The sequence below is a fragment of the Lygodium microphyllum genome, chromosome 30 (assembly GCF_053477565.2).
Source record: "Lygodium microphyllum isolate KBCC chromosome 30, Lygodium_microphyllum_v1.1.10, whole genome shotgun sequence".
NCBI lineage: Eukaryota > Viridiplantae > Streptophyta > Polypodiopsida > Schizaeales > Lygodiaceae > Lygodium > Lygodium microphyllum.
In genome coordinates this window covers 94208403-94227830 of record NC_141164.1, presented here as the reverse complement: position 1 = coordinate 94227830, position 19428 = coordinate 94208403, and the positions used below count along the sequence as shown (strand labels likewise).

The window sequence follows — 19428 nt, the reverse complement described above, 5'->3', positions numbered from 1 at the left end:
AGAATGTGCATTCTCTTGGGGGATGGTCTCACTAGCCCTTTCCTTGGACCTTAATGCTTTGAAGAACAAAGGCAAAGGAAGCTCATAACAATGAGAGGTGAGGATTGAGTCCTCAACCAAGATGAGGAGGAGATACTATAGCCTTCTCCTAAATTGTGGCAACACAACCAAAACCTTCAAACCTTGAGGAGAAGATCAAGACTTTCGGCTAGATAGCCTACTATCCCATAGGAGGAGGTGCTAATTTTAATACTCTTCTCTATGGAAGGAACTTTGGTTTGTGGTTAGCAAAATGAAGATTGGTAAGTTACTTGGAGTTGATGACTGGCATGTGGAGTCATTCCAATCCTTGTGGAAAGAGTGCTCTAATGACCCTATGTAGCTTATTGAATAAAGATTAAGGGGCTCTTTCCTTGAGGAGCTAGATAGGAAGTTCATCAAACTCATTCCCAAGACAACCGATAGAGTCGAAATGCAAAAGTCGTGCCCTTTAACAATTCTCAACATTGTTTATAAGATCATGGCAAAGGTTATGGCTAATAGAATCAATCACTCTAAGCACATTCATAGAAAGCTATTCCTTTTCTAATGTTTATGTACACGCATTAGTATTATGTTATAATATGTTTCAAGTTATATTATATACTTGGCATCAACTTGTGTTGTGTTCTCAAACTTGCTAATTAAATTAGTTGAATCCATAAATTAATGAAAATAGTAAATTTAGATAAATTAGTACAAGGATTAAATAGTTAAATAAATATAAATTAGTTTAGGATTTTTTAGGCAAGAGTTAAATATATGTTAGCCTAGAGTTTTTAGATCAATGGTCAAATGGTATGGAGAGAATAAAAGTTAAAAAGAGAGTGAGGAAGAGAGACCCAAACCCAAATAGAGTGCAAGTTAAGAAGAGAATTGAGAGGAGAACACTTTCTATCATTTAGTTTTTCTATAAAGACTAGGAAAATGTCGCTTAAGTGATGCAAAACATCTAGCATTGCATGAGTGACGCCTGCTATCACACAAGCGATGTCACAAAATTCACATATGTGACTGACAATTACACTTTGTCGAACCTTTGAATTAGCTTATGATTAAATGTTTATGATTCAATGCAGTTGGTAATCTTATGAGCTTATATCTACTTGAATGACTACCATGGCATGGTGAAGTTGTCAACTACAAGCCACAAAAGTAATGTAGAGTTTAAACACAAGGTCAAAATTGTAACTACAACATCCAAACACCAATGAATTTCCTCTGTCTATTTGAGCTTACATCTATTTAAATGACTACCATGGCAAGTTGGATTACAATCCACATGCAATTGCCATATCCAAGCACAAATGGGAATATCCTCTGATGTCCCATCTTTTGGAATCCTACCTTCTTGATGTTGCACGTGTCTTTCAAAAATTAGAAACGAGATGCCAACATGGAAGTTTATAGAAACACACAAGGAAACTAGGCACTTAGAAACAATACATAGCATCCACCAAACCCGAACCCTAAGCGTAAGGCAATGTCCACTTGAGGCCGGTTACACATTGGGCATAGCCCCGAACATGCCCTCAAAAATAAAGGGGTGCGACACCACATCAAAAGTACATTAGTTCTGATTTTTTCAGCCTGCGAACAAATTTGAGCAAGTCATATTGCCCACCTAAGATGCACCACCAGTGCCCATTCCACATAAAGACAATAAAAAAACATTGCACTAATTATTGAACTCCCGCCCAGTAGCATTGAAAGCAATCAACTTATCCATTACCCCACATGCACTTTTGAAGGTGGGTAGGCATTTTAGAGTGTGAACTCTCCACACCCAGTTCCTTACGTTTTCAAAGTGGGCAGGCAACAAATCGGCGGTAACCAGCCTGAGCCTCACTCTATCCATCATGCAAAGACAAGGCTATACAAGCAATCTCACCTCACTTCCAAGTTTATGGGCAGTGCCAAAATTCATCTCATGGAACTAGTCATTTAACAAAACAAGACTTTCGCAACCACTCCAAAATCAGACCCCTTGCATACCTAACACCCAATAAACTTCATTATGTCCACGATGCAAACCATCCAACAGTCAAGAAGGCACGTTACTATCAAATTGTAGCTTCGAGTCGAATATTACATTCATCACAAAAACAGAGCCAATAAAAGAAAGAAAACCTTTACATTACATCACATCATATGCCAAAACCTCATGTTTGCCAACAGGTGATAGTATCTGAGGCTGCTTTGGACAGTAGACTTGAATAATCCAATTACATCTGATGAGGTCACCACATGGTTTGAGTGTGAATGAGTTGTAGCCCAGGCGGTTTGAGTGTGGACTCCAGCTCACATAGACTTGAATAATCCAATTACATCATCCTATGAGGTTGTAGCCACATGGTTTGAGTGTAAATGAGTTGTAGCCCAGGCGGTTTGAGTGTGGACTCTAGCTCACATATGAAAACAGACAACCAAATTTACATATTCTTGAAAGCACTGCAGGCATTCAGGACCATGCCTAGTACAGGTAAGTTTATGCAGTATCTGTCAGTCCAACAAATCCTCAACCACCCCATCTGATGTCATCCTCTCTTTTCATACGAAGCTTATCTTACATGGAGTACAGATTGTACCCCACCATCCACTTCATAGTCCATGAAACCTTCATTAATGTAGCTCTTCACAATAAGGCCAACCATGTAAATTTGATTTTTGAAATAACCATTCCTTGAGCCTGCACATTGACACTGTCATTTGAAAAAGCTGGAACCTGGTCTTGATCAAATATGCTTGCTTCACTGAGATAAGAAGTCTTTCATGGGATCATCAAAGTGAACTTTCTTCAATCGATAAGCTTCCATATCTTCAGCCGTTACCTGCAAACAAGTCCATTGCTTTAGCCATAAAAAAACAACTCAAACTACTAAAACAAAACTGCAATTGGAACGTTTGTAGACCTCATCATTCCAAGTCACATTGTACTTCCGCTTCCGCTCATCCTTCTCCTCCTTTTTCCGTTCATCCTCCTGCAAACAAATGAACATCAGTGGGTATGCTGCACTGAAATGCACCAGCTGTCTTGTGGAGATTTGCAAACTGTACCAGGAAAAACTTAAGACACAACACAAACACACCACAGCCTTAGTAAAGCCCCAGCATTCATACAAGAAAACATACATTGCTAACTGAAGAGGCCCTTAAACTTGGCATGTATATATCATGTGCTTTGGCAATGTGTCCGAAAATCAATAGCGCATACGCACATACCTTTTTCAAAGCCTCCTTCAAAAGCTTTGGGTTCAGAACAATATCATCCCGAGTATCAGCACCCCATGTAGCCAGGTTCTTCTCTTCTCGAGCTGGAGGTTTTTCTGTAGTCCAGAGCATATCGGCTTATGAGGATTAAATAATAAGAGAAACAAATAAAGTAAAATGTGTGAAGGAAGCATTACCTGTGATGTTTTCTTTCCGTGCCATGTTGGCTCGCATAAGTTCACCTGAAGCCTCAGCAGCTTCTATTCCAGCTGAGCCAGTGCAGTAACTATTTCTTATTGTTTGTCTACAACATTTGTAACCCCACTGGTTATCCTTCCACCAAGATCCCCAAACAGAAGTATGATTATTGATGAAAACATCTTCCTCGTATTTGCTCTTTGGAACAGCTTTCTCCTACAAAGTCATTGGCAATAGCAAACTCTTTAATACTTACATCACATGCAGATTCTCAAGATTCATAAGCCAATTAAATTCCCTGAGCCAAGCTAACCAAAAACCAACCTGGCCCCTTACGATCCGACCTGCTCTGTCATACTCCACTTGTTTTTCTGTCTGGCCAAGTAAGAGTTCCATAGGAGGCTTGTCTTCAGAAGCAGCATTTCCATACTTTGCCATGATATCTTCTTTAATATGGGATTTCAACTTCTCTTTCTTCATCTTGAACTCTCTATATAGCAGTTCAGCCTGTGAAGGGGCTGCTTGCATATGTATATCCTGCCCTTTCTCATATGCTTCCCATGTATGGATGTTGAGCAGCTTGAACTCCTGTGCCTGTCCACTAGTCCTATTTTGATTATCACCCTGCAAAAAGATGGGCAAACTTAGGACCTTTGTATCCAATTTGAGAAACTTACATTGAAGGCTCTTAACTTCACACATCCATTCGCATAAAGCAACAGAGTTTAGCACACTGCATACTAATAACACACAATATGTGAGCTACTTAGTGACAATATACCAAATGACTTTGTCAAATTATCTAAGATGAAATGAAGTGCAAACCATGCCCCTTGCAACACAAGCACCCAGTATAACCAACTTACAGCATAGAACTTTTCATTTGGATCACTATCAGGGACAGGATCTTCTCGCATAGATCTGGTCTTGGGATCATAATATGCAGAATTGACATCCAGGTTCAGCAAGTATTTTGCTGTATCTTCTCGAATTCGCAGATTCCTGTCAAAGAGTTTCTCAGTCAGAAATCAAAACAAGTACTGCACACCTACATGACAAATTTACCCCCCACAACAACAACTAAACATAGATTTACACCTTACTGTCCCAGTGCTGCCTCCTCCTGTTGTTCGAACACGCTTCTCCACTTTTGCAAAGTCCATTTGTTTGCTTTCATCAACTTTTGCTTCATCAACTTCAAGATCTTCATCTTCCTCCTCTTCGCTTTCCTGTTCATCAGCTGCAGCTTCTCCCTTGTTTCTCGCCTCCAGTTTCTTCAATTGCTGCTCCTTTTGATACTTCCGTCTGGCCTCATCCCTTGCTTCATAAGAATCGATCACACGGGCATAAGTAGAAGCATCATAACCATTCCATCGATCACGTTTTCCATCATAATCTAGCTCAAATGATTCAACTTTCTCATCAGCCGCAATGTGTTTGTTTGTCCATTTAGCTCCCACCTTCCGAGGCCTTTCCATGCATGACTTGGTGTCATGTGTCATAGCTCCACAGCTGGCAGTTTATTTGAGAAGGTAAGTAAGAACAAACAATGCAGTAGCAAATTATTGACTAAAAACAGAAAGATTTTTAAACCCAAGGCATTTTATGAAAACCTTGAACATTAGTTCTAATCCAAACAGAGTCTCACAACAAAAATCAATCCTTGTTTCAATTGGGGTAAAACTGAACAATTTCTTCATATTTATTCAAGATAGACATTGCAATATCTCGATATTCTTGTGAATATTACTGCACAAGCCTATCCAACAACATCCCATCCCTAAATGACCATTAAACCAGAGAGAAAATAATGAAGGACCAAATACTCCTAAATTGCTCAAATTAAATATGCTTGCTTACTGGCTATGCCTTGGCGTAATCTACGCCTTGAGAAGACAATCTACAAAGCCTTGTCAAACCATCAACTCTCACCCACAAGAACATACACTGACACTGAACATGTGCACACCAATGATGAATGACATAGGACTGCCCTCTTAAGGACTCAACAAAGACGCAAATTCACCCAATATCACATCATGTTAAAAAACTTGAGCACTTCATTTCAGTGGAGAAGTGGTAAAGACTGAGGAACTGTACATTGGATTATTTCAGAGTCCAAGTTTCAACATAATCAACATTATCAAGGATCCCTAGGTTGTCCATGCCTTAGTTGCAACTTGCATTAACCAACAACTGTATCCATATTTCACCATCCAGTGCAGTGCAAAAGGGCATAGCACGGATGGAGACTTTTCTAAAAACTCATTGTTAGCTCCCTGCACCATACATATAAGTAAGAAGCCAATCTTGAACATAGATTAAAACCCTGTACGCTTAGAATACAAGCCATCCTTTAGGCTATAGTTGCTGAGGACAGCTTGTAGCCTAAGTCCTCAAGCTTCATGGCCTGCCTACTGCCTACAAACGCTTACAGCCATCTAGGCTAAGGGTATAAACCGTCACTACACTGTAGGGAAAGCCTACAGCTTACAGGCTAAGATAAAAGCTAGCCTGAAATAGAGTGTCCACATGAGAATCAGGCTGCCTCAGCTTCGGCCTTTCAGGCATCAAGAACAAAGGATTTAACATTCCTGACTGAGAACAACGCAAGGTAGCATTCACATCAAGGTGGACTAAGGTTTGAGGATGAAGTTTACAAACATCCCATCCATAGTTAAGACACACTGGATACACATGGCAAGTTGTAACACATTGAAATAAGCAACAATTCCATGTACCAAACCAAGGACTTTGACCTTGTTTGCTAATGTTTGTGTTCAGAAACTCCTCACTAAAGAGGAGACATCAATGGGTTCCATAACCACACAATCACATAGGGGCAATCCAATAGTAGATATTGATAGCTGCACACCACCATGAGAATGAGCTCAAGAGAGAAGGTCAAGAGAAGTTGCATGGTGGGAGGAATTACACAAGTGCAAAAGAAAGCACAGTGATGACATGATCACAAGGTAATCTTGGGTTCACCAATAAGTTTCAATGAAGGTGAAGCCACAATGTTGAGCTAAAACACGCTTTTCAGCTGATTAGCATCTTTAAACAACCCCAAAACACACTTAATTTTTGAAAAACAAAAATTTTATGCATGGTTCAAGAGAGTTTCAATGGCCCCCCAAAACCCTAATTTTTTGGGGCACCCTTCAATGTCTATAAATATAGGCTGTCCACCATTCTGCGGCCAACCTTATTCTTTTTGTGTAGATTTCAGCCATCAGCCTTCATCCACATGGTGGTCCTACCCTTACGATGGCTGTCACACCTTCCACAGCTCCTCTAATACCTAGCATCTTCATCCATTGCTGCTGCCCATTGTCTGGCGCCCTCCCTAGATGCATTTGGCATCTCTATCATCACCAGCTCCTCCTATTGCTTGCGTCTGGGCTCCACAATCCCTCGTGTCAAGTGGCAACCATCCTCGCCCTCCAAGTGACCTATTGTCTGCATTTGGTCTTCCCCACACTTGGCAGCATATGGCATTCATCCTCCTCCTGCTAGCTCCTCCATTGCTGCATGTGCAGCTTTCTAGTGTCGCCGCCCTCCTCAGGTATCATCTTGGCAGTCACCTCAGCTTCTTCTCTCTCTGGTGATTAATGTTTGGTGTTTTCCTTGTCTTCCGCACTCCGACTGGTGACCACAACACTTGGGATCCATCTCCAACGGATGTCACTCTCCGACACTTCATTGCACTGCCCTTGGGCTTTCTATACACTCTTACATTCATTTACAACATTCATTAACTTCAAAGTTTCTTCTCTGTGTGTTTGTCTCTATGTTTGAGTTTTGAGTTTTGCGCTTACGTTTTGCATTTTGAGTTAAGGATTTGAGTTTTGCTTGTCATTGTCGGAGTCTTTGTGTTTCAATCTTGGTCATACATGTTGTGTTTCCTCAGTGCAAACCCTAGCATATCTTCACATGGCATCAAAGCCAAAGCTCTTCTAAAGAGTATCCTGCATTGATTGTAGAGACTAGTCTTGGTGCAAGACTCACATGCAACTCAATTTTGACTCATAATGTCTCAAGCACCTTCTTCTGGGGAGGCTCTAAGAAGGCATTATGGTCTCAAGAAGGAGATAGACACATCTTCACCTTTACCATCTTCTTCACGTTTTGGTCATCTTACAGATGAGGAGTTTCAAGAGTACTTGCACATCACGTACAGTCAGGTTTACACCCCTCCAACAAGTGCTACTACTCCATCTAGACCAATTGTTGAGATTGGCCATCTCTCCAATATTGAAGGGACCACAACATTCGGTGCATCTGACAATCTCTCCGATATTGAAGGGACCACAACATTTGGCGCATCTGACGATCTATCTCCTTCATCACCTCCAAGCCTTATATCATGTTTGTATAATCCTTTTGAGTCATATGAGCCAAAACCCTCTTCTATTTCTCCTTTTGGTAAACAAGATCCGGATGGTTTTCAACATGTTAACTTTAATAGAGCAGGCTCTCGAAGCAGATACCCATTCATCATGTATATCTCTACCATCTGTTTCATTTAAGCAAGTAAACCACACTTCTCAACTCCCTCCCATCCCACCACTATCTTCTCCACATTCTGATATACTTACATCTTCATTATGTTTTTGTTTTTTTTTTTTTTAGCAGGGTGCCTAATTAGACTCAAAGGCAGAAGTGTTGAGCTAAAACATGCATTACTTGTTGATTAGCCTCTTAAACAGCCCCAAAACACACTAAAAATGCTCTTTTAGAGTAAAACCCTAAAACGAGGAGCGGTTCAAGAGAGTTCAGTGGAAACCCTAAAATGGGAAGCAATTCGAGAGAGTTCAGTGGAAACCCTAATTTTTGGGGCGCCCTTCCACATCTATAAATAGACAGGCTGCCCCCATTCAGCCTGATTCCGTCTATGCACGTTTCTCACTCCACGTGTAGATTTCAGCCATCAGCCTCCTCCCACGTGGCTGTCCAGCCCTCAAGACTGCTGCCACTCCATCCGTGTTTGCTCCTGCTGCTAGCACCTTCATCCATGCTCACGTCAGCTACTGGCGACATCATCATCTGCTGCGATCTGATCATCCAGTCATCGCCAGCCACATCAAACACTGTTTCAGCCTGCTGTTTACAGTAGACTGTGCGCAGTTTCCAACCTCCGATCGGCGGTACACTGCTGCGTTTACCAGTTTCCAGCCTCCAAACTAATGCGTTTTGGTGACCATCCTGCTGCCATTCACTATTCAGCACTCCTACACTCCAACTGGTGGTCACAGACTTGGGATCCGTCTCCAGTGGACGTCACACTCCGACATTGCTCTGCCCTTGAGCACACTGTACACTCTTACATTCATTTACAGCATTCATTCACTTCAAAGTTGTGTTCTCTCTCTCCCTTCTTCTATTTGTGTTTGAGTTTCTGTGTTTGAGTTTTGAGTTTTGAGTTTTGCATTTGGGATTTGAGTTTTGCCCTCTGTGTCTATGTTTGTGTCTGTCTCTTTGTGTTTCTGTCGTGGTCGTACACTCTGTGTGTCCTCAGTGCAAACCCTAGCAGTTTCTTCACAGAACCATGTGCCACTAGCTTATGATTTCGCTACTTCCTTCAGGATCAAAATCCTTGGAAGACTCCTCCCAGGGGTGGAGCGTGGGTAGGCACCTAGCACCCCAGTTCAAGGGTCCAGGTAGTGCTGGACTCTCACCAGCTAAAACCGCCGATCCCGGCGTTTTCCCTTAAAGGGATGCCATACCTCAAGTTTGGGCGTCGGCTTGAAGGTGGTGTCCCATCGCACCCAAGCAAACACTGCCTCCCAACAACATTCGCTTGCTTGGGCCAGGCAGTGCCATCATTGGTACGAGTACGAGCTTGCGCACAAGTTCACAAAGGGAGGATATCATCATTTTCTTACCCGTGATGGGTAGGAATCAAGCATACAATGCTTCCGGGTACCTTGGCATCGCCTCACCGAGGAATGCTACCACGAGGCGATGCCCCGGGACCACATTCTTCGAGTGCGGATGAGTGCTCACCCAATTGGGTAAACACACCCCGCCAACCTCCCCACTAAGGAGTAGCATAGCTTCATCCTCTAAGGTACACCCTCGGGACAAAAGGTCATGAGCTTCGCTTATAATACTCGAAATGTGCTTGTCGCATTCATCGGTCAACGCAGGACAAGAGAGAAGGATGTGTGCATAAGAGGTTACTGCTTCATGGGAGCTACACAAGGGACAGGTTTGTCACCAAGAGTGACAATAGCTATCCGCCATCTTCACACCGCCGACCCGTGCCAAGCACAAGAACCATTCCTCTGAAGCCTTGACGTTCTCCGATAGATTTATGCGAAAGAGGTAGTTCCTTGAGCATTCAAACTTGTTCTCATTATAGAAGGAGAGCCTCACACACTCATACTGCCATTCCCATTTCTTCTAGACATGATATCTAACAACGAGTAGAGGTGCTTCCAAGACATACTTCTCCAGCCAATGCACGATCTTGGAAGACCAGGTCCAATTGTGGGCTTTCTTAGTACATGACGGTGGTTTCGCAAGCTCTCGAATCCACTTCCTGAGCCCCGAGTACTTCTCAAAAGCACGTGCACGTTGCCCGCCGCAGATCGCTGGAATGGAAGGGATGTTGAATTCCTTATGCAAGGTAGTTGCGCCGCCCGCTATCGACTTGGCCCCTTTGCCCAGGATCCACTTCATCCCCGTGACCGCCATTGTCTCCAAGGGCTGAAGTGTCTGACAATGCCCTCCCATAATCTCGGCTCCGTACATAAGTACCAATGTACCCCGAAACGGTGTTTTGGTAGGTCCGAAACAGACCAACCGTTTCAGACCGGGACGGAAACAGGAGCACGCCGTTTCAGGATCCTACAGCCCGGCCTCATTTCATGTGGTTATCCAACGCCGAAACTCATTCTCCTTCCCGACTTCATGTCACTCGCGCAACTCTTGCCTCGGCACTCCTCCTCAAACCTGCAGCAGCTGGCTCCCGCCTCCTCTTCCTCTTCCTCTTCCTCTTCCCCTTCTTCTTCTCCTTCTCCTTCAGACTTCTTCTTCTTCTTCTTCTTCTTCTTCCTCTTCCTCTTCCTCTTCCTCTTCCTCTTCCTCTTCCTCTTCCTCTTCCTCCTCCTTCTCCTTCTCCTTCTCCTTCTCCTTCTCCTCTTCCCCTTCCCCTTCCCCTTCCCCTTTCCCTTTCCCTTTCCCTTCCCCTTCCCCTTCCCCTTCTTTTTCTCCTTCTCCTTCAGACTTCTTCTTCTTCTTCTTCCTCTACCTCTTCCTCCTCCTCTTCCTCTACCTCCTCCTCCTCCTCCTCCTCCTCCTCCTTCTTCTTCTTCTTCTTCTTCTTCTTCTTCTTCTTCTTCTTCTTCTTCTTCTTCTTCTTCTTCTTCTTCTTCTTCTTCTTCTTCTTCCAAACTCTCTTCCAATGCTCGTGCAGAGTTGACTAAGGCCCACTCTCATTGGAACAAACTGAATGCCAGGATTCGATCTTTTCTGTTCCTGTCTTGCACCACAACCATGATAGCTCACATCGAGCACTTGACGGTGGCTCGTGAGATATGGCTGGAGCTCGACCGGATGTACAACCCGATGATCCTGATGAAGAGGGTTTCTTTGGAGGTCCAGATGCGGACTTTGTCCATGAATAAGTCTTCTTCGCTTCGGGAACACATCAACAAGTTTCGACAGCTTCAGATGTAAGTTCAAAATGCGGGGAAGCCTATTTCCTCTGAAGACATGGTGATCACTTTAGTATCACAGTTGCCGCCACGATTCGGTACTTTTTATTCCACTCTTATTGCTTCAAGGCAAGAGTCGACTCTTCGGTGGGAAGAGTTAGTTCCTATGGTCTTGGACCAAGAGGAACAATTGAAGGGACAGAATGCTTCCAAATCGGAGGCATTGGTTGGTCAAGCCTCTCAAAAGAAGGGGAAGGACCAAAAGAAGAAGAAGGAGGACAACAAATCCAAGAAGGACAAGGAGAAGGAATCAACTTGCCATATTTGTGGAAAGACCGATCACTCGAAGAAGGATTGCCCCGACAAAGACAAGAAGGATACCAAGAAGAAAGACACGGAGGACTCTAGAGTGGTGGCTGCACCCTCATCAGCTGCTTTTCTACACTTAGCAGTCATTGAGGACTCTACATCGACAACTTCTGATGCTGCGATGACAGCTCCCCATGCTCGAGAGTGGATTGTGGACAGTGGTGCATCACGGCACATGACTCCTTCCGTTGGTGTTCCCCATTTGCGACCTTCGCGTGGGCAAATTCTCATTGGAGACAGCTCTTCTGTGTCTATTGTTGCGCGGGGTGAGATACAGCTTATTCCAAATGGATGTGGTGGTATCCACACCTCTAAGGTGTTGCATGTGCCAGGATTGGGATATCATTTACTTTCGATTCATAAGATTTGTGCCCTTGGCCTCTTGGTGGAGTTTGACAGTGATACTGTTCGAGTCCTTGATCGTGGATCGAGGAAGGTTCTCTCTACAGGGTATGAGGAGAATGGAATCTACAAAGTGAAGTCTTCTTCAGCTCTTACTTCTCTCCTTTCTTCTCAGACACAGTCCAAGCTATGGCATGCTCGGTTTGGCCACCTAAACTACGAGTACCTTCGGAAGGCGTCACGAGGGTCATTTGTCCGAGGCTTGCCGGACATAGTGGTGAGCCATCAGCCATGTGTCTCCTGCATTCGTGGGAAACTACGTCGGGATGCGATTCTCAACAAAGCTTCTAGGTGGCCTACTTCACCCATGAAGCTTGTATCTACGGATCTTTGTGGCCCGATGAGGACCGAGTCCTTGAAGGGGAGCTTGTACTTCATGTTGATCGTAGATGACTACATCAGGATGACTTGGGTCTATTTCTTGACTTTGAAGTCGGAGGCTTTCTCTCATTTCAAGAATTGGCTTCTTTTTTAGGAGAACCGTTCTGGCCGGTGACTGAAGACCTTGCGTTCAGATAAGGGAGATGAATTTATGTCTAATGAGTTTGCTCATTTTTGTGCAGATAGGGGCATTCACCAGGAATTTGCTAACACCAACACTCCCCAAGAGAATGGCATTTTGGAGCGGAAGAACCAAAGTGTGATCGAGATGGCACGCACCATGATGGAGCACCAACAGACACCTCAGTTTCTGTGGGCCGAGGCAGCGGCTACCGCAGTTCACATCCTTAATCGATCTCCCACTTCGGCCGTTGACAGGATGATACTTTTTGAGGCTTACTTCAAGACTTAGCCTAATGTCTCTTATTTCAGGGTCTTTGGGTGTGACACTTATGTGTACATTCCGAAGACGCAGCGTGATAAGTTCGAGGCATCTTCCCGACAACAAAGTTTTGTTGGCTATAGCTCCCAATCCCAAGGTTATCGTTTGTTTGATCCCATTAAGCAGGATGTCTACATGAGCCGAGATGTGCCGTTCGTGGAAGTACTGGCCACAGAGGGGGGGTGAGGAGCACCCCGTCCTAGAAGATCCAGGGGAGAGTTGGGCTCCTGAGACAGTTTCTTTGAAGCCAAAGCCTCTTGATGGAGATTCTTCTTCGGATTCAGAGTCTTCTCTTCCACCGGCCACCCCGAGGAGCTTCCGCCGGTGGATGTTCTTGATCCTTCAGTAGATGGAGAGAAGAGGTTTGTCGTCCTCCTCGTTGGGCCCATGACACCCTCCGAGATTCAAGAATGGACGGGATCCCTGAGGAGTGGGAACCGCAAGATGGACCGCGGAGGTCACGGAGGAACCAGGCACATTCTTCGGAGATTGTTTGCTCCAACTATTGTTTGCTGACCCGTGTTATGCAGGATCGAGAGCCCACTTCAGTGAAGGAAGCTTTGCAGTCTGCTCATTGGCGGAAGGCCATGGAAGCCGAGTTCGAGGTTATTAAGGAATGGCACTTGGTCTCTTGTGCCTCGTCTCTCTCACAGGAAGGTGATTGGTGTCAAGTGGGTCTTCAAGACCAAGTACCTTAGCAATGGTTCTTTGGACAAGCACAAGGCTCGCCTTGTTGCTAAAGGTTTTGCTCAACGCCCAAGCATTGATTTCCATGATACTTTTGGCCCCACTGCTCATATGGCACCTATTCGAGTTGTTCTTGCCTTGGCTAGCCATAGGAGATGGCTTGTTTATCAATTGGATGTGAAGTCGGCCTTTCTGGATGGTGACTTGCAGGAGGAAATCTATATTGAGTAACCTCCTAGCTTTGAATCCTCGGATGGGAAAGTTTACAGGTTGAAGAAGGCCTTTTATGGCCTCAAGCAGGCTCCGCGTCCATGGAACGAGAAGATTGACTCGTTTCTTCAGTCAAAGTTGGAATATCGGCGCTCCAAGGCCGATCCGCAGCTTTATGTGCACACTTCCGAGGTTGGTCGTGTGTTATTTGTGTTGTATGTTGATGATTTGATTTTGACAAGGGATCATGCACAGAAGGTCCGAGAGACCAAGACCACTTTACATTAGGCATTCGAGATGACGGATTTGGGGCTTCTTCATTTCTTCTTGGGTCACGAGATTTATCACTCTCAAAGGGGGATTTTCATCTCTCAATAGAGGTACATTCAAGAGCTCTTGGTGACTTTTGACATGGAGACTTGTCGGCCCATTACTACTCCTATGGATCCGAATTGGAAGGCCACTTCACACTCAGACTCTCCCGTGATGGATACTTCACGCTACCATCAGTTGATTGGATCCTAGATTTGGCTTCTCAACACTCGTGTTGATCTTTGTTTTGTTGTGGGTCTTTTGGCAGGGTTCATGACGGAACCCAAACGGGTGCATTGGCAGGCTGCCTTGAGGATTCTTTTTGGTATTTGAGGGGGAGCTTTGACTTAGGGATTTCTTATCCCATAGGTATAGATGCTTCAGATCTGAATCTTGCAGGTTCAAGTGACTCAGATTGGGCTGGAGATGTGGACCACTGATGGTCTACTACAAGCTACTGTTTTATCTTGGGTACAGGTGTTATCTCTTGGAGTAGCAAGAAGCAGCCCACGGTAGCCCTTTCTTCTACTGAGGTGGAGTATCAGGCTGCATCTTCCACCACATGTGAGGTTGTGTGGCTTCAGAGATTGTTGGAGGAGCTTGGCTGCGCCCAAACTCATCCTACTCTTCTGCAGTGCGACAATGAGAGTTGCATTGCCTTGGTACGAAATCTCGTATTCCATGCTCGGACGAAGCACATTGAGATCCAGTATCACTTCATTCGGGAGAAACTTATAGATGGGACCATTGATGTGGAGTATTGCAAGACGGCGGAGTATCAGGATGCGTCTTCCACCACATGTGAGGTTGTGTGGCTTCGGAGATTGTTGGAGGAGCTTGGTTGCGCCCAGACTCGTCCTACTCTTCTGCAGTGCGACAATGAGAGTTGCATTGCCTTGGTACGGAATCTCGTATTCCATGCTCGGACGAAGCACATTGAGATCCAGTATCATTTCATTCGGGAGAAACTTATGAATGGGACCATTGATGTGGAGTATTGCAAGACGGAGGATAATCTTGCAGATTTGTTTACGAAGGCGCTTCCCCAAGCTCTTCTTCGGCAGCATTCCAAATCTCTCAGTCTTTTCACCCGTCCAGGATCTGAGCGGGGGTGTTAACCAGTCATTTCCTGGACAGTTAGTGCCACATTAGCACAGTACGGCAGAGGAGGTGCCACATCAACAGTGCAGTCGGACTGCACAGTCGGTCAAATTTCTGCTGCAGCTGACCTGATGCTGTTTTTTATTATTTCTTGGCTATTTATAGCCAGTTCTTGTGGCACACTTTATTATTCACTCTTCAGTGATTTCAGATTCTGGCCTTGAAGATCAGTTGGCTGAAACAGACTGTGCTCGGGCTAACGGAGATCGAGGTCATCAAGCCGGAGACATACACAGATATTTCCTCTACCCCCTTGTGTATTTCTGCACTCTTATACAGCATACTACACCGCAGATTTTCTGCGTTTACACTGACTCCTTTTCTCTCTCTCTCTCTCTCTTCTCTCTATGTTCACTCTCTCTCAATCTTTGTCCTACGCTTCCGCATCGCTACACTCTGACACAAATGTGTCGGCAGAAGTAACAGTAAGTCTCCATCTTTGGCGTCGAAAGCGTATGGGTATTGAGCTAGAAGAGAATGAATCAACACCACATGGGGCAAGTGAAACACAAGTGGGGCAAAGAGAGGCTAGTGGACCTAGTGGCACTAGCCAAATTGGAGGTGCCAGTGGCCCATCAAAAAGAAGTGCATCCATATCCGTATCGGGTCCAAGTGCAAAAAGGACCCCCTTGACATCTTCTACTGGTGGTGGGCAAAAGGGCTCTTTGCATGGTGCAAGTGTCCATACAAGACTTCAGAGGCAGGCAATTGTAGAGGCAACTAGGGAACTCACACGCTTATTTATTCAATGTGCTATCCCTTTCAATGTGGCCACTATACATCAATGGAAGAAGACAATCATGGCAATAAGCCGCATAGGGTGTGAGTGGAAAGGTCCATCCGCAAATGCATTACACACACGGGAGCTTCGAAAGGAGAAAGCGTCCATAGAGGTTGAATTGGAGCCCTTGAAAGAGACATGGATGAAATATAGATGCACAATATTATGCCATGGATGGTCAGATATGAGCCGAAGGAATGTTTACAATGTTTTGGTGTCTTTATGTAAAGGCATCATGTTCATTAAGACTATCGATGCCTCTACCTTAGGTATTACCATCACAGGAGCTTTCATTTGGGAGCACATGCAACAGGTCATCATGGACATAGGAGTCCAAAATGTGGTGCACATAGTGACAGATAATGGAAGCAATTGTGTGTCTATGGGACGTATACTTGAGGAGGAGTTTCCAGCATAGTATGGACTCTATGTGCATCCCATTGCCTTGACTTGCTTATTAAAGATGTTGGGCAAATATCTTGGGTGGATAACATTTTCAAGACAGCAACAAGCATGGTAAGATTTGTGAAGAATAGGCCATCCATCACAAGCATGTTTCAAGCCAATAGCACACTTGAGCTATTGAAGCCCTCCACCACTAGATTTGCTTATATGTTTATTGTATTGCAGAGATTAATACGGGTCCATCCAAATTTGATACGGACCATTGCATGCCAGGAATGGCTCGCATGGAGTGAGAGAGTCTCTCCAAAGGCTCTTGCTTTTAGGCGCAATATTTTAAATGAGTTGGTGGGTTGAGGCAGAGGCATTGGTGAAAAGTCTCACTTCTATTTACACTGTATTGCGCATCACTGATATGGAGGGGAGTACTTTGGGGCTTCTACATGAGTATATGGATAAAATTAGCGAGGCCTTGCTTCACAACAACTTTTTGCTCCAAGACAAGTAAGTTTTTGTTTAACTTTTACACATGTAATTATTTGGTATTAACGACTCCTTCATGATTGATCATTATTCTAGCTTCTAAGTTTTTAACATATTTTATCTATAGGGTTCATGAGATTCGTGCAGTGTGGAATGCATGATGGGATTGGTTCCATAAGCCAATCCATACTGTCGTACATATCTTGCATCCCTTTTGGCGTAACGAGGAGCAGTACACTAGTGAGGAGTTAGAGGAGGGCTTCATGGAGTACATGAGGCGCTTCACAGGAGATGATATAGATATGATGAGAAGAGTAGAGGATGATTTGTTGGCATTCCACGATCATTCTCTTCATTTTGGCCGACCCACAGCTAAGCTTTGAGAGAGACAGCTTCAACCTGTCTCTTGGTGGGAGAAATACGGCAATTATGCTCCTACTTTGGTATGTGACTAGTGAGTTTTATATTTTGAATCTTGATTATCTAATGCATTATGTAACCTAGGTAACAAGTTCTGTAATCTACTGCCCACTCAAATGTTGATTTTGCGGCATGCATATTAGCAATTGCCAATTACTTAACCTCAATCTCTTAAATTTGAATAGAAACGCATTGCCATTCGGGTTCTCTTGCAAGATTGTAGTTTAGGGCCTACTAAGAGGAAGAGCACATGGGCCCTCTTCCACACCAAAAAAAGAAACAAACTCACAACTGCTCGGTTGAAGCGTTTAGTATTTTACCATTGCAATCTCCAACTTCTTGAGAGAACCTCTCTGTCCCCTGAGCCTTCACAGGTAAATTGGTAATGATCAGTATTATGTATAATTAACTTTTCAACCTTGAGTCCTTGACACTTGACATTGCTAATTTGCTTGGAAGTTGAATTGTAAATTGTGATATGTATGAAGTTTGAACATTGAACATATTGAATCTCCTCTCATATGATATATCTTTATCTCGTTCACCTTTACAGATGAATGTTAACAAGATTGATATAGAGAAGGTACGTGACATTCCACAGATACCACAGGAGGAGCGGGATATCTACTCCATGCTCTATGAGGAGCTATTGGCACCGGTGCATGAGACTCGTGCACAGAGGAGGGTTAGAGTGAGGGCCACACGTAGTCGTGCATCACAGGCAGAGTCAAAGCCAGAGTCTGAGGATGAGGCTGAGGCTGCTTCATCAACTTCTCGATCAGGGACCTCGGAGTCGAACGAGGAGATAGTGTACAGATCCTCAGAGTCCGGATAACTCGTGATATACTGGAGTCAGTTTAGCAGTGCAGAGTCCAAACTAGAGTTGTCGGTTGTTCATTGATGTTGATACTTATAGCCTCACTGGACTTTGGAGTTTTGACATATAATAGATTACTCACATGACATAGTTACTATCATTGTATCTTGATCCCGCTTATTATGCATCTTCATTCTTGTTCCATTGTTCTTAATGTCAATCTTCACTGCTCTTTAAAGTTTAGATCATAGATTATTCATGAGTCATAAAATTTAATTTATTTTGTTGCCTTATATTTTGAAAATTGAGTCTTAATTGTGTTAAGTTGTCTTAAGTTTCAACCATTGAGTCCTCAATCTTCATTCATGAGTCGTGACTCGTGACTCGTGAAATGTGTAATGAATCATGATTTTAATCATATGGCATGAAGACTCAAAGTTTTGTTGTAGGCATTTATATATTTACATACCCACATATTACTGTATTTTTTTAGTCTACAATCCGAAACGTCATTTCCCTGTTTCCAAAATTTGGCCGAAACTCCGAAACTCCGGTTTTTTCCTGTTTCCGTTTCCCCCGTTTCCAAAACTCCCCTGTACTATGATATTAAGTACCGGGAGCACGCACGCCTTGAAGACATTGAGTCTAGTCCACATGGGAATCGAACGGGAAGAGAGGAAGGCCTGATAGGCATGAAGGGTCTTACGACCTTTCTCAATCCTCTCCTGAATTACTGTTATAATTGAGAATTCACTATCCAAGACGATGCCAAGGTAAGTGTATCTCTCACAGACTTTGATCTGTCTGGTCCGCAAGTAGAGTGGTCGATCCCTCAGAGCTTGTAAGTTCCCAAAGAAAACCATGGCGTTGCACTTAGATAGGCCAAAGCGCATTTCCCACTTGGTAGCCCACTCATTCAACCCGGTTTAATGCCGCTTGCAACTCCTTGGCAGATTTGCAAGCAGAATTAAGTCATCTGCAAAAAGTGACCCTTGAATTTTCTCTCGAAGACTGGGAACGCTGACTCCAAATCCGTCACCCTCGTTTATGATATCGTTGATAAATATGTTAAAGAGGGTGGGAGATCCAGGGCACCCTTGGCTACGCCTTGCTTTACTGATATGGCTTCGAATAGGAGGTCTCCCACCCTCACCATTATCTTAGAAGCTTGGTATAGACCCTCTATGAATCGTATGTAACGTCCTTCCACTCCGCAGGCACGCATTACATCTTCATTCCAAAACCTTGGATTACCCTCCACTTCCACTCACAATACACTAGGTTTTGGATCTTTCATCTCAGCTCCTAGCATTTTCTCATTCCCCATCTCACCATCTACTTGCCCTCCATTCACTACACCTCTTGGTACATCCTTAGGGGGAATGCCACCCTTTGACACTATACCTTCCACATACCCCCACTTTTCCACATCTTTACACTCTAGGACGAC

The 19428-nt window shown here is 44.1% G+C and overlaps 1 protein-coding gene and 1 pseudogene across 1 annotated transcript in view; one reads left to right on the top strand and one right to left on the bottom strand.

Annotated features, from left to right (window-relative positions):
• Positions 1–2100: 2100 nt before the first annotated feature.
• LOC148010135 (pre-mRNA-splicing factor SLU7-like) overlaps positions 2101–19428 on the bottom strand; it is a 39117-nt gene continuing 21789 nt past the window's right edge. Inside the window, exons 4-10 of the mRNA XM_087673007.1 lie at positions 4546–4959; positions 4314–4449; positions 3772–4071; positions 3447–3663; positions 3262–3365; positions 2952–3020; positions 2101–2870 (exon numbers count right to left, since the gene is read on the bottom strand). Coding sequence (XP_087529133.1) covers positions 2790–2870; positions 2952–3020; positions 3262–3365; positions 3447–3663; positions 3772–4071; positions 4314–4449; positions 4546–4959 — 1321 coding nt within the window. The 3' untranslated portion in view covers positions 2101–2789. The remainder of the gene's footprint in view (positions 2871–2951; positions 3021–3261; positions 3366–3446; positions 3664–3771; positions 4072–4313; positions 4450–4545; positions 4960–19428) is intronic.
• Positions 15861–17996, top strand: LOC148010137 (uncharacterized; annotated as a pseudogene).